The following is a 13,559-nucleotide window of genomic DNA, read 5'->3' as shown; positions in this document are numbered from 1 at the left end:
GCGCATGCAATGGACAATAACAGCTAAATCAAGGAAGAGTCAAAGGTAATCAATATGGTATTTATTCAAATCTCTCTCATCACTCCTCATCAATCCCTTATTGATTTTATTCAAAAGTTAACTCTCAAAACTTCCTATTTAATTTAGAAATAATTGTCATGTTAATGGCAAGATATTTGATTATTTATTCACATCCATGGCATCTAAACATACACAACAATAGGGCCGGCCACCATCCTATAAATACCCCTATTATCCGACTAAAATGTGTCTTATTCATGCAGTTCAAGGTGATGCATTCAAGTCCCACAGCAACGCGCGGTCATATTTTCTCGTTCATACTATTTTTGGAACTACAACGAACTCACACTATTTATGAAACCAAACCAAAATAACTCATACTATTTATGCAAGGGAGCAAAATAAACATTATTTCTGAAGTATTTCTGACAATGAACTATTATTTCTTGAACTGCAACAAAATAACTCACACTATTTCTGAAAGTGAACCAAACTAACCTACACTATTTCTGAAATGACAAAATTATAACCCATACTATTTTTGAAAGTGAATTAAAATAACCCACATTATTTCTTAAACTACAACATAATAACTCGTACTATTTCTGAAAGTAAAATAACTCACTATTTATGAAAAATAACAAAATAGACACTATTTCTAAAACTAATACAAAATAACTCACACTAATTCTGGATTTGAACAAAAAATAATGCACACTATTGCTGAACCAAAATAACTCATACTATTTATGCAAGGGAGCAAAATAAACATTATTTCTAAACTATTTCTAACAGTGAATCACTATTTCTTGAACTACAATAAAATAACTCACACTATTTTCTGAAAGTGAACCAAACTAGCCCACACTATTTCTGAAACAACATTATAACCTACACTATTTTTTAAAGTGAACTAAAATAACCCACACTATTTCTTGAACTACAACATAATAACTCGTACTATTTCTGAAAGTAAAATAACTCACACTATTTATGAAAAATAACAAAATAAACACTATTCATGGAACTAATACAAAATAACTCACACTAATTATAGATGTGAACAAAAAATAATGCACACTATTGCTGAAACTATTGCAAAATTATATATATACTAAAAGAGAAAAACGCCTAAAACACTGTTTATAAGCACAGTGTGATACCCATTTTGCCCCTGCTTGATTTGTTTAATTTCATTTGTGCCATGTTTCACACATGTTGGTCATCGTGCTCCTTTTGTTTTGGCTTCTCTATAGTGAATTCTCAGTTTTGCGCCACGAGTCCGTCTGCGTCCATAGGATGTCGACGCGTTGGTCTTCTGGAGCCTTCCATCCTTTTCGATCCGTGTCTCACAAACGCTTTTCTTCCTCTCAATCCTCACGTTTTCTGGCTCTGATCTCGAGTTCTTCGTCTCTCTCTCTCGCTTTCTTGCTAAGAACGACAAACCAGTCAAAATTTGTGCAGATATTTTTCTGGAAAAATAGAAACGATGTGTTGTTCTTCCTTCCTTCTTCCTCCCCATCCGTTGGACAACATCTCCTTCATTTCGACCTCACCTTTGGAAACCCATCGGAGATCTCTTCAGGTTTCTTGGTCATAATCTCTGGAGAAAGAAATTTGAATTTTTATTTTTTTAAGTTTTTGGTTTGTGGGTTTTTAATTTTTGACTTTCTGTGCAGGTAAAGGAAGAACCCATAAGATATATGTTAAGCTTGATTCCTCGGGTAAAACTCATCTTCTTCCCTGATTTTGATGGGTTTTCATTTTGCATCAATTTGGATAAAAATTGTGAAATTTGGGATGTGAGTATTGATGGGGTCGATTTTTGTGCTAGCCGATCACCTTTGACAACTCGCTGGAACCGAATGTCGCCGTCGCTGAGAGCTGAGTTTCGTTTGTCAAAGACGATGGTGAATTTAGGGGTGTTATGTATTTGGGGTATTTTAAAGTTTATTGTTTTTGGGTAATTAAGTTGAAAAGAATTGTAATATTGGGGTTTATGTTTGGATCTTGCAGTTTTGGATAGATTGAAGTTTGCATCTTCACATGAGTGGGTGAAACATGAAGGCGCAGTGGCAACAACTGCAGAGGTAAGCTCTCTGATTATTCTTTTAATTCACTCTTTATTTCCACTGCTCACGATGCCGATCGAATTCAACTACAGAGCATGCACCATCCCCTACAGATTCCCCTCCGACAATCCCCGCCCACTCCCACTGAGCTCTCCTGGATCGTGCTCCTATACAACTCCACCCCCTCCTTCAAGTGATAATCCTCATCCTTTCCCCAACCTCCATCATAAATCTTAATTTCTTGGGTTTTTCGTTAATGGTTTTGATTGGTTTTCGGCAGGAAAAGAGCTGAGTCCGATGCATCAGTTCTTGATGCTCCAACTAGAGCTGAGAAATTTGCTCAAAGGTACACACTTTACTGATTGTTTTGCGATGAGTGAATTGGGTTTTCGGAAATGCCTGCAATTTGTTTGGGGGGTTTTGATTTGGTCATGATGTTGCAGATTGAGACAAGCTTTGGAAAAGAAAACAAATTTAATTAAGTTTGGAGTTGATTTTGTTTGAGTTTAGTGGGGAAGTTCTCTAGCCGATTTGGTGTGGGTAATTTTGTGTTTAGAACTGTGAATTCTATATGCAAATTTCATTTTTTCTGATTTTAGGGATTTTATTTCCAGGCTAGAATGCCATCATTTTCTGAAGCCCTCTGTACTCAAGGTGAGAAATTTAAATTTTTGGTGGATTTGGAGTTTTGATTAAGTTTGATCACATTGTTTAAGTATAATAATTTACATTGATTAAATTGGAGTTGCATCTAAGTTCCATTGCGTTCTCGGATGAGTTGGTTTGTTCTAAGTTTCGGATAAAGAATTATTCCCATTTGGGTATACATACATTCAACTCCAAACATTATATAACCGAAGGTATGCAAGAATCAATGTTGATTTAAATAGACAGCATTATGTATATATTAAAAAATATTTGACACCAGAGTAAACCTATTTAACCATTGACTTATCAGTTCTGAACATTTTTCTCCCCTCAAACAAAATGCAAATTTAACTGTGCAAGGTTAGGAATATGCACCTCTCTCCGTGGGGTTTTCAGTGATGTGTTTTAATAGAATTATAAATTTGAGTAATTAGATATTTCAGTGCAGTTATTTTTTTAACAATTTATGATGCTATTTGTAAAAATTGGTAAGGTATTTTTTTTAACAACTACAATATCATTTAATTCCAATTCATAATTACTTCTTTTGTTAATCTGTAGTAAATTTTTATACTTTTAAGTCCAAATACATATATAGTAATGTATGCATATAATTTATTAAGTTTTTTAATGTTGCTGATCATTTTGAGTGTGTTCATTTTGTGTGTAGAGAGTGAAAAGTGCATTGCTCACAAAGGCAAAACAAAGGATAGCTTCTACATATGGGAATAAGAGTGGTTAATTTGATCGTGATTGCTTTTTTGATTTGGTTAAATAGAAGTTAGGCTTGCGTCTAATTCAGTTGTTTGCTTGCACATGTTGAAGTCTCTAGCTTTATAATGCTGGTGGCCGAAATAAAACCCGAGTTCATGTTAAAATTATATCATAAATTTCGTTATGGTGAGAACTGAGAACTTAAGACTTTTTTTATCTTTACCATTTTTGAAATTTAGAAATTGAATTACTTTTCAATACCTTTTTGTGATCATGCACTGAGAATTTGTTAATTGTATTAATATTATGAGGTAGGATTTATACTTTCTAAGATCCATTTCTCATGTTTAGAGATTGCTTGATTTAATCAGATGTGATATAAGTTAATGTGTTTATACCTGTAAAACATAATTTTTCACACAATTTCTAATCTCGCAGCAAAGCGCGGGAAAATCTTTCTAGTTATATACTATTTATGAAATTGAATAAAAACACCTATTTCTCATGGTTCTATAAGACGCTAGACGCTTATTGGGTGATGGACTGGGGCCTAGGCAAAGCCTAGATGGGAGCCTAGGTGGGTGTAAGTAAATTTATTTATCTCTAGTACTTTGGCGAATTTGATAGAATGAGATGAAAGTTTAAATAATTACAACTCTGTAGTACTTTACAAAATAATTTTCAATAATCATATGAATTTGTTGTAAATTAAAAAAAAAATAGAAGTGATTGTTTTGATTAAAAACTAAATTGAATAACAAGGTGACTTGTATAAAGAATTGATTTGCTACAACAGAGCGACAAGTGAATCGTGATTGTGCTATAACTCATAAGCCATTGGATGATTGGAGCTTTGTATTTCCTTTTTCCTCTTCATGAATCATGATTATGCTTCCATGAAAATGTAATGTACCACTTGCTAACAATGCCCGAACCTAACCTAGCTTAATAATAGACCGGATAAGGAAAAAGGAAAGCTAACGAAAAGTTCAAAAAAACTTCTCTTTTAACGAAAAGTCATTTTTAAAGGTATAGTGAATAGTGACAGGTAAAGGTAAAAATGTGGTTTTTCGTTAAAAATGAACAGTATTGGAAGTGTTTTATTAAAACTCTCTAAGGAAAAATGAAAGGCCAAGACCCCACATGTATGGAACATATACATCGTGATTGGTGAGTATGATGTCATGCCAGCTATTTTATTTCCTTTATTTCTTTTACCAAAAAACTTCACATTCTAGTATTATTGCTTTCACGTGAGAAGTCTTAGGTTCAATTCTCGTCAAAAGCAAATTTGAACTAATTTATTTTGGTTAGTCTATTGTAAAATTATTTTTCTTTCTACTTTCTCATTTCTTTTTTTATGATCAAGCAATGTCATTCAATGATCAAAACCGTTTATTATCTAGGTCACTCTTTAAAGAGCAACTTTGCAACAAAAGAACCAAACAAGATATCGTCAAACCATTTGAGAATAATATTTTCATAATTTCAGTGTTCAAAAGAATTATTGAATAATCGTTACATGAGCAAAAACTTTTGAATGCATTTAGCTTTGTAGTAGAGAAGATTTTTAAATGATGACCTAAAGATAAACAGTTGAAATTATCGTGCAACATTACATGATGAGAAAGATAATAATAAGATTTCCAAATTGATTTGTATAAAAAAAAGGGTAAATTACATAGTAGCCCCTCAGGTTTGAGGTCTATTACTGTTGGAAATATGCCCTGAAAGTCAATCTTTGGAAGAAATCTTTCAGGACAAATGAATCGATGTATGGATGATTCTTATACATCAAATGGCAAAGATACTAATTAGGACTATCTCAATAAACGATATATGTCCTGAATAGTGGATCCATGGACAATGGATCGATTGAAGAAGTAATCTAATGAAGTTAGACTACAGAGACCTTCTTCACATAATCATTATGTCCAAAAGGTTCCTGGTCGTTGGATTGTCGGAGGGACACTGACAATGCTTAGACCGGTACATACTGTGTCCGCTTCAATTGGAAGGATGGAAAGTCTCATCCCATTCGTGTTGTGACACTAAGACAAGTATGTAGGTGCTCATTAAGGGAATGAGTTCACTGAACACAATCGAAAGAGAGTACTTGCATGGAGGTCTGCTCACATGTCAAGCAAGTAACTCTAATGGTTGGAATAATGTAAGTAGTCCTTTGACCTGAGGCATCGTCGTTGTCTTGTGGTTAAGTACTTAATCTTTGATTATGTCAACGTCACTCTATCAGAATGTCAACGACATAGTTGGGGTTAAGCCACTTAGTCATGAAGGCAAGTATATGCGCAACAAGGAATCTCTAATCCTCGTTAAGAGAGGAAGAATACTCTAAGATATGATTCGGGAATCTTCGGCCGAAGTATCGAGTGTAATAAAGGAAAGCGTTCCTATACGACTCAATTGGATCATATAAGAAGGAATAATCACATTAGGGGTTTGACATGATATATCCATAACCTAATGATGTGATTGAGAGTATTGTATTAGAGAATGATTGAATTACATTGTAATTCCAACTGACTAGGTTCTTCGAATAAACTTCTACATTAGCTTGGGTAGCTATGACATATGGTTAGATGTCACTCATAGCTTGTGAGATCTTCTAGATGATTAAATGTTGTCGTCAAAGAAGAAAGGTGAATTAAAATGAAGTTTCAATTCACTAAGTGATTGAAGCAATTGGATTGATGTCAATCACCTCACTGCCTTGCTAATTAGAACCTAAAAGATTGTTCACCAAAACACTATTGTGGTGAGTAATTAATGGATGATGGAAACAATTAATTGGATTAATTATGTGTTGTGATTAATTTAGAAAAGTGTAAAGAAATCATAAAAGCGATAAAGATCGTTTTTGGCTTGAAGAAACGTTCGGGTTTAATTAGGCCAATTGGGCCTAAACCCATTGGGCTTTTATTCAAGCATTGGATGACTTGAAATAATAAAAGCCCAAAGCCCAAAAACAACACAAAGGGGCCGGCCACTTTAAGTAAGGAAATGTGAGATATTTAGTCAAGTTGTTGACTAGGTTTCTTTTGTCTATATAAGCAACTTTATAGAGATAAAGTTCATTAGGGTTTTTGTGTGTTAAAACAACAAAGAGGCAAAAGAAAAATAGCTCTCTAAACTACACAAAGGCCGGCCACCAAAGGGGGTTTTTACTAACATCTCTTACACCCTTTTGGTTATTCCTTCATCCTTCTCACTACACTAGTGGGTGATGATCTTTAGAGGTTTCCTACTTTGGAAACTTGAAGAGAACCTAGGAGCACTCATTCTATCAAAGTGGAGGAGGCAAGGAGGGAAGCTAGGCTCAAGGATTTCAAGGAGCAAAGGGCTTGGAGGTGGTCCATCCTTGGTCTCAAGTCTAGATCAAGAGGTATAAGACTAACCTTCACTTTGTTCTTGGTTCTTTAAAATGTTTTGATGCATTATATATAAACATATGAACCTTGAAGGGGATTTGCATGACTATAGCTTTGATAATATGTTATAAATGCTTCCGCTGCTTTCGTATATTCAATATGATTTGTATATGCATGATAGTCTATTTGAAATCCCATTCTAGAATCTCTTAATTTTCCCTTCAATTACAACTCTATACAACATCTTTAAAACATTTCACTTTCATACCTCACCTACTATGTTATTTCAATATAGTACCTCCATTATATTTTCTATTTATTGATCCGTTAAGTGCTGACGTGGCTGCCATATTTGTACCATGTGGCTGCCACCTATGTGCCACGTGGCAAAATTTTTTTTTTTAAAAAAAAAAAAAATTGAATCTTCTCAAAAAAAAAAAAAACAAAAAAACAACCTATCTTCTTCCCAAGCCTTTCCCTTTCCCTGCAACCTTAACACCCCATCCCCCCACCCCCGCAACCCCCAAATAACCCTCCCTCTTTTCTCTTTCCACGGCCGACGCCTCTGCAACCCCCCCCACGACATTGCGAACTCATCGGCAACCCATCTTCCCCGACCTTCATCCCCTCCCTCTCCTCCCTCCAAGCTCTACGACTCCTGTAAGATCCGGCTGGGTTGACAACCGGGTCAGATTGTTGGTAGCAATAGGAGCAAGGGACGCACTGGAGCCAGTTGAGGTCGGAATCGCACAGCGGGTCGGTGAGGCAGGAACCGTAGAAAAAAGAACCGGTGAGGGTCGCTGACTGTGCGGGGAGGCCGACGATGGTCCATTTAGGAATTTGTGGGTGTGGATTGAGGGTTTTGGGGGGGGGGGGGGGTTGGGAATAATGGGTTTTGGGGTGCGGAGAGAAAAGTTGGGGGGTTTGGATCGTTGGATTTGATCAGCGAGGGAGGGAGAAGACGGGAAGCAGCAGATAAATGCAGAGGGGGGTTGCAGGTTTCTAGGTTTGTTGCGGGGTAGGGGGTTTCTGGGTTTGCTTACAGGGTGGGGGGTTACGGGTTTTAGATTTTTTTTTTAATTTAGAAAATTAAGGTTTTAAAACTTTCTTTTTTTTTACCACGTGGCACATATTTGGCAGCCACGTGGCATAAATGTGACAGTCACGTCAGCACTTAACAGATCAATGGATGGAAAATGTAACGGAGGTATTATTTTGAAATAAAATAGTACTTGAGGTATGAAAGTGAAATGTTTTAAAGATGTTGTATGGGGTTGTAATAGACCTCAAACCTGAGGGGCTACTATGTAATTTACCCAAAAAAAAATAACAAGGCGACTTGTATGGGATATTGCTACTATGTAATTTTAATTTCATGTGCTATTTTTGTTTTGTAGTCGAACTATAAGATTAATTTGATTTTATTCATGCTGCTTGATTATTAAGATGCATTCCTATTTAAAACATGAAGGGTAAATTACCAATTTAGTCTCTGAATTATCACCTTAGTGAAAATTAGGTCCCTAAACTATTTTTTTTAAGAAAAATTAGTCCCTGAATTATAAAAATTTGCCAATTACATCTCTAATATTATATTCGAAGCCACTATATTCAATTTTCCGTCAATATAAGTCACGTTACTTGTATGTTATACACATTGGAGGGTAGATTAGTAGTTTTTCATAAAGAAATAGTGTATGGAGTTAACTTTCGAGGAGAAATTGGTAATTTTTCATAAAGAAATAATGTAAGTTAACTTTTGAGGGTAAATTAGATATTAAATTCGCAACCTATATGAAATGTTAAGCATTTATAGACGAGAAAATGATGGTATTACTCTAAAATATGTCAAGTGACTTAAGTTGACGAAAAATTGGATAAAATAGCTTTGAATATAATAGTAGGGATGAAATTAGCAATTTCTAATGCATTTAGGGACTTATTTTACCGAAAAAATTAATTCAGAGACCTAATTTTCACTAAAGTGATAGTTCAGGAACTAAATCGGCACTTCACCCAAACATGAATAATAGGTAACATTGATGATAATAGCTTATTTTTGTATTTATTTAAGAGTCAAATCACTTAATGCTACAATTAGGGACATCCTGATGGGAGAATTCATGGAAACTTTTAAAATTTTCATTTTCATATAATATTTGGGCTTTGAGGAGGTGGTGACATACTTGTAAATAAAGGAAAATTTATTTCTAACGGAATTGGGCTGACAGAATGACGTTTCTGTCAGGGGCATGGCTGGAAAAAAAAATTGCATGTTGGGCTTTTTAATTCAGCCCATGTTTGATACTGTTTGCAGGACCTAATATAAGTTAGTTTGTTCTTATGATTAAATATGAAGTTCTTTTAGTTAAATAATAACTTAAAATGATTTTTGATTAAATTAAATTTAGTCTAAATTCTTTTCATTAAAGATCGTTTGATTAAACTGGCAACACAAATCGAATGGATCGAGACAGCTTGCATACAATGATAATGAGCCTGGAGTTGGAGTACTAACCAAACATACTGAAAAAAGGGAAGTTTTAACGAAAGCTCGCGGTACTGTTCACTTTAACGAAAAATCACATTTTTACACTAAAAAGTCAAACCTGGTACTATTCACTTTACCCTTTATTTTGTTCTTATCATTAAAACTCAAAGTTTCCAAGCTCTTTTCATTAGTTTTCCTTGTAAAAAAAAGAAACAAAAAATAACCATCAGAAAAGTATCCAACTAAAGTGTTTTGGGTCATACAAAGGATTTCCACTCGATGCGGACATTCATGCTGATATATATTTTGGGGTCTCTCTTCGGAATCGTTCTTCTAACAGCGGACACCTCCGGATTTCCAGTCGAGAAAGAGATGTGGGAAGCCATTCTCCTGGCAAGCACCCGATATTAGGGCACTCCGAAATAGTCAAGCTTTTCAGAGATTTGGGCGCTTCTTCTGGAAAGCCCTGGAGCTCCGGGCATCCTTCTATTGTGAGGTGTTCAAGAGAGGTGAGTTGTCTCAAAACCTTGCCTTGGATGGTTGTAAGATTTGGATGAAAGCCGATGGAGAGACTAGTGAGAGTGGCGGGCAGCAAACCCTCTTCCGGAAACGAACATCCCATTTCTTCTCCACCTTTTTCAGTGAAAATAATTTCCAAATTTCTAAGAGAGTTGAGTCTTGTTAAACCCCACAGTGGGCGGTTTGCAGTGAGTTTTCTACAACACTCAAGACGAAGGACTCGTAAATTTGACGGCAACCCTCCATGAGGAAATGATTCCACTTCTGGACAGCCGAATACTCCTAGTTTCTGAAGAGACTGTAGAAGGGTATGCATTTGTTCTGGCAACGACCTCAACTTCTTGCATCGAGAGATAAGCAGCTCCTCCAATTTGGGCGCATCCATCCCTCCATCTGGAAAACATACAAAATTTGGGCAGTTGTCTATTCCCAAGTGAACGAGGGAAAGGAATTGAGGGCATTCAGATTCCACATGTGAAAGTGAACCACTGAAGGACTCCAGACCACACAATTCTACCCTTTCAAGACTTTGCAGCTTCTCCAACGGTAATATCTCAGTCAGCTTGGGACAATTTTTCAGATCAAGCCGACGAAGATTAGGAAACATTATTGTGCCGTCTTTTCTGTTACCTCCGGTTCCATCATAATATGACCACTTTTCGCACTCCAACATATCTCTCAAGGACAATTGTTGTAGAGATCTAAATGGAGTAATCCCACAATTATCATTACCGTAAAACTCGCTACCAATCTCAACCACGTTATTTATCCCTCGAACACAAAGCTCTTTGAGGGAGGGTAGTTGCCCAAGTGGTGGCAATAAGCAGCAATGTTTGCAATCTACGAGTTTAATACAAGATAGTTTAGAGAAATACGGATCTCCTAACCAACCTGGAAATCGTAAACCCCCGTAAGAATAAACCTCAAGTTCTTCAAGGTTTGTATGAGGTTGGAGCTTGTTGAGCACTTCTGTGTCATTTTCTGGATCATGATTACTAGCATCATCATCATCATCACCTCTTCCCCATCTCAAAACAAGTTCATCCAGATACTCCTTGTTGCTCATGATATCTGCCTCCAGAGCATTCCCCTTAACGTTACCAACTCCTAAGATTTGAAGTGTTCCGCACAATTGCTGAAGTTCTTTTAACTCTCCAATCCTTTGAGCTGTTTGTTTGTCCACCACAAAATCGCGTAATGTTTGGAGATTTTTCAAATTACACATCCCTGCAGGCATCTTTTTGATCCTTGCGTGACTGAAATTGAGATGGCGCAAGTTGATTAGCCTTCCCAAATTGGATGGTAGTTGAATCAGATAAAAACTACCAAACAATATCAAGGTCTGTAAATTGTACAAGGTGCACACCGTCTCAGGTAATTCTGTTATTTTAGTGTTCGACACTTCCAAATGCATTAATTGTTTTAAGTTGCCAATTGAGCTAGGCAACTCAACGATAACACCACCTAATAACTGGAGCACTCTTAAACATGGTAGATTTGGTAATAAATCAACAAGCGTGTAGTTCAATACCAACTTATTGCAGTCTCCATAGTCGGATTCAAGTTGTAGGAAGGTGTGCAAATGCTTAGCCTCATCCAGCGCCTCAAATTTCTGAATGCCATGACCTCCAAATTTCATGAATGAAAAGTGACGAGTTTTGCATAAATTTTTGTTGGGCGGCTGATTTTCCTCCAATCTTAAACAAAATTCTCCAGCTACAAACTTTGCTAAATCATTCATAAGGTCATGCATGGTGAAACCCCACTGTGAATGTTGAAAGAAAGACCTTGATAATAGAATATCAAAGTAATCACTTCCAACTTCTTTTGGATACAATACGCCCTCCTCGTTGGATTGTAAGAGGTCTTCGGCCATCCACAATAAGATCAACTTTGATTTATAAAATTTGTAACCTTTTGGAAATATCGAACAATAAGCAAAACAACGCTTGAGATGTGGTGGAAGATATTGGTAACTTAACCGTAGAGCCGGCAAAACCTTATCGTTTGGCAACTCCCATAAGTCGCTCTTCAATATCTTTTCCCATTCCCTTGGATTCAAAACAGAGTGTAACAACCCCCCTACTGATTTTATAGCTAAAGGAAGGCCTTGACACTTCTTAACAATTTGCCTTCCAATGACTTCAAGATACGGATGGGCAGTAATAACACTGTCTTCCGTGAAGGCATGCTTTGCAAATAACAACCAAGAATCGTCCTCGGATATTTCCTGTAGATAATGTGTTGAAAGAGGCCAGGTGATAGATGCAACGCGTCTTTGGCGTGTTGTGACAATGATCTTACTTCCGCGTACTCCGCAACTATTGAAGTGAGTCATCAAGTTATTCCAAAGAAGATAGTCCTCACTCCAAACATCATCAAGAACGAAGAGGAACTTTTTTCCTGTCAAAACCTTCTCCAACCTTTCAGAAAGCAGATCCAGATCTGTGATCCCGCAAGTTTGATCCATGATCCTCCCATATATTGTTTGCGCTATTTGAAGAATACCAAATTCTTCTCCGACGCAAACCCATGCTTGGACATCAAAGTCATCCTTGACATCTTTGTACACAAGTTGAGCAAGGGTGGACTTCCCGATGCCTCCCATGCCCACGATGGGAAGAACTCCTATCTTAGCGCCAGTCGTATGATCCGAACGCAATGCTTTAAGAATCGTTTCTCTGTCTTTTTCCCTTCCGAAGACGCCAGACTCATCGACCCGAGAAGTAGTTTGACGAGTTGTGTCTTGTGGTCTATGTTGAACTCCTTCTTTTAGACCAAGAACGTCTTTTTCATTGAGAATGAGGTCTAACACCCACAGAATGTTTGATATCTTCTGTTCAAGAGAGTTGTGAAATTCATCGGACGGAGAAGAAGACTTGAATACTGATCTCATGATCCAGCTTGTGCTGCTGGTAGCTGCAGGAGAATGGTCATCGTCACCTTCCAGCTGGCGTCGAAGAGCTTCAGTGTTGATCTCATCCAGCAACTCTCCTACACAGTAGATAGCATCTTTGAGATCGTCGAGCCACTTCCTCACGGTGGAGCTTCTCATCTGCTTCTCCTCGGCATCGTCAACCAGCTTGTTAGCAGTGAGCAACTTGATCCTCAACTCCTTCATGAGCAGCTCGTTGTTGTTTTTCTTCCCAGAGATGAAATCGAGGACGGGACGGGAAGCCATCCGGTTGAACAAAACAGAGAGGAAAGAAGAGAGAAAAGCTCCGCCCACCAACTCAGCCATGGCCACAACTGTTCCCACCTACGTTTCCTCCTCCAACGCTTATTATGGACAGTATCATTTGATTCGTATAAATGATTAGGACAGCAAGATACAGATTTTTTTCACATTAATACCGAGCAGGTGATACTCAAATGTATATACCAATTACTTGTTGTCTTATTTTTATCAGGTGATACTCAAATGTATATACCAATTAATTGAACTCAAATGTTAGTTGTAGACTTTCAATTTTTAGGGGAACAAACTGGGTTCAAAGCTATGTTTCAGAAGGCAAAGTGAAGAGACTTGTTAATGTCAAAAAGTAAAGTGACGATTTTTGAATTACAGAAAGTAAAATAAGATTAAAATTGAATTTCAAAAGACATAGCTAAAAATAAGTCTTAATTGTATCATGAAAAAGTTTACATATTACCATATGTATAATGCTCTTGTATCTAATATGAAACTAGGTCTAGCTTCTAGGT

At 36.8% G+C, this 13,559-nt stretch overlaps 1 protein-coding gene and 2 long non-coding RNA genes across 3 annotated transcripts; 2 read left to right on the top strand and 1 right to left on the bottom strand.

Annotated features, from left to right (window-relative positions):
- The first annotated feature begins 1,469 nt into the window (after nt 1–1,469).
- On the top strand, nt 1,470–2,509 carry LOC139198187 (uncharacterized). Its single transcript, XR_011583456.1, has 6 exons — nt 1,470–1,606; nt 1,701–1,745; nt 1,856–1,931; nt 2,038–2,111; nt 2,186–2,286; nt 2,374–2,509. It is a non-coding gene; the product is annotated as an uncharacterized lncRNA (long non-coding RNA).
- A 330-nt stretch (nt 2,510–2,839) lies between these two features.
- LOC139198186 (uncharacterized) lies at nt 2,840–3,538 on the top strand. Its single transcript, XR_011583455.1, has 2 exons — nt 2,840–2,953; nt 3,412–3,538. It is a non-coding gene; the product is annotated as an uncharacterized lncRNA (long non-coding RNA).
- A 6,086-nt stretch (nt 3,539–9,624) lies between these two features.
- LOC103408474 (putative disease resistance RPP13-like protein 1) lies at nt 9,625–13,095 on the bottom strand. Its single transcript, XM_029107005.2, has one exon. It carries the CDS (start codon nt 13,093–13,095, stop codon nt 9,625–9,627), a length of 3,471 nt encoding a protein of 1,156 aa, XP_028962838.2.
- Nucleotides 13,096–13,559: the final 464 nt, after the last annotated feature.

Source organism: Malus domestica, chromosome 08 (genome assembly GCF_042453785.1).
Source record: "Malus domestica chromosome 08, GDT2T_hap1".
Taxonomy (NCBI): Eukaryota; Viridiplantae; Streptophyta; class Magnoliopsida; order Rosales; family Rosaceae; genus Malus; species Malus domestica.
The sequence above is the reverse complement of the archived record's forward strand: the minus strand, read 5'-3'. Positions and strand labels throughout refer to the sequence as shown.

Bases quoted from the DNA above. Each gene is read 5' to 3' on its own strand.
- LOC103408474 (XM_029107005.2), bottom strand. From the start codon at position 13,095: ATGGCTGAGTTGGTGGGCGGAGCTTTTCTCTCTTCTTTCCTCTCTGTT.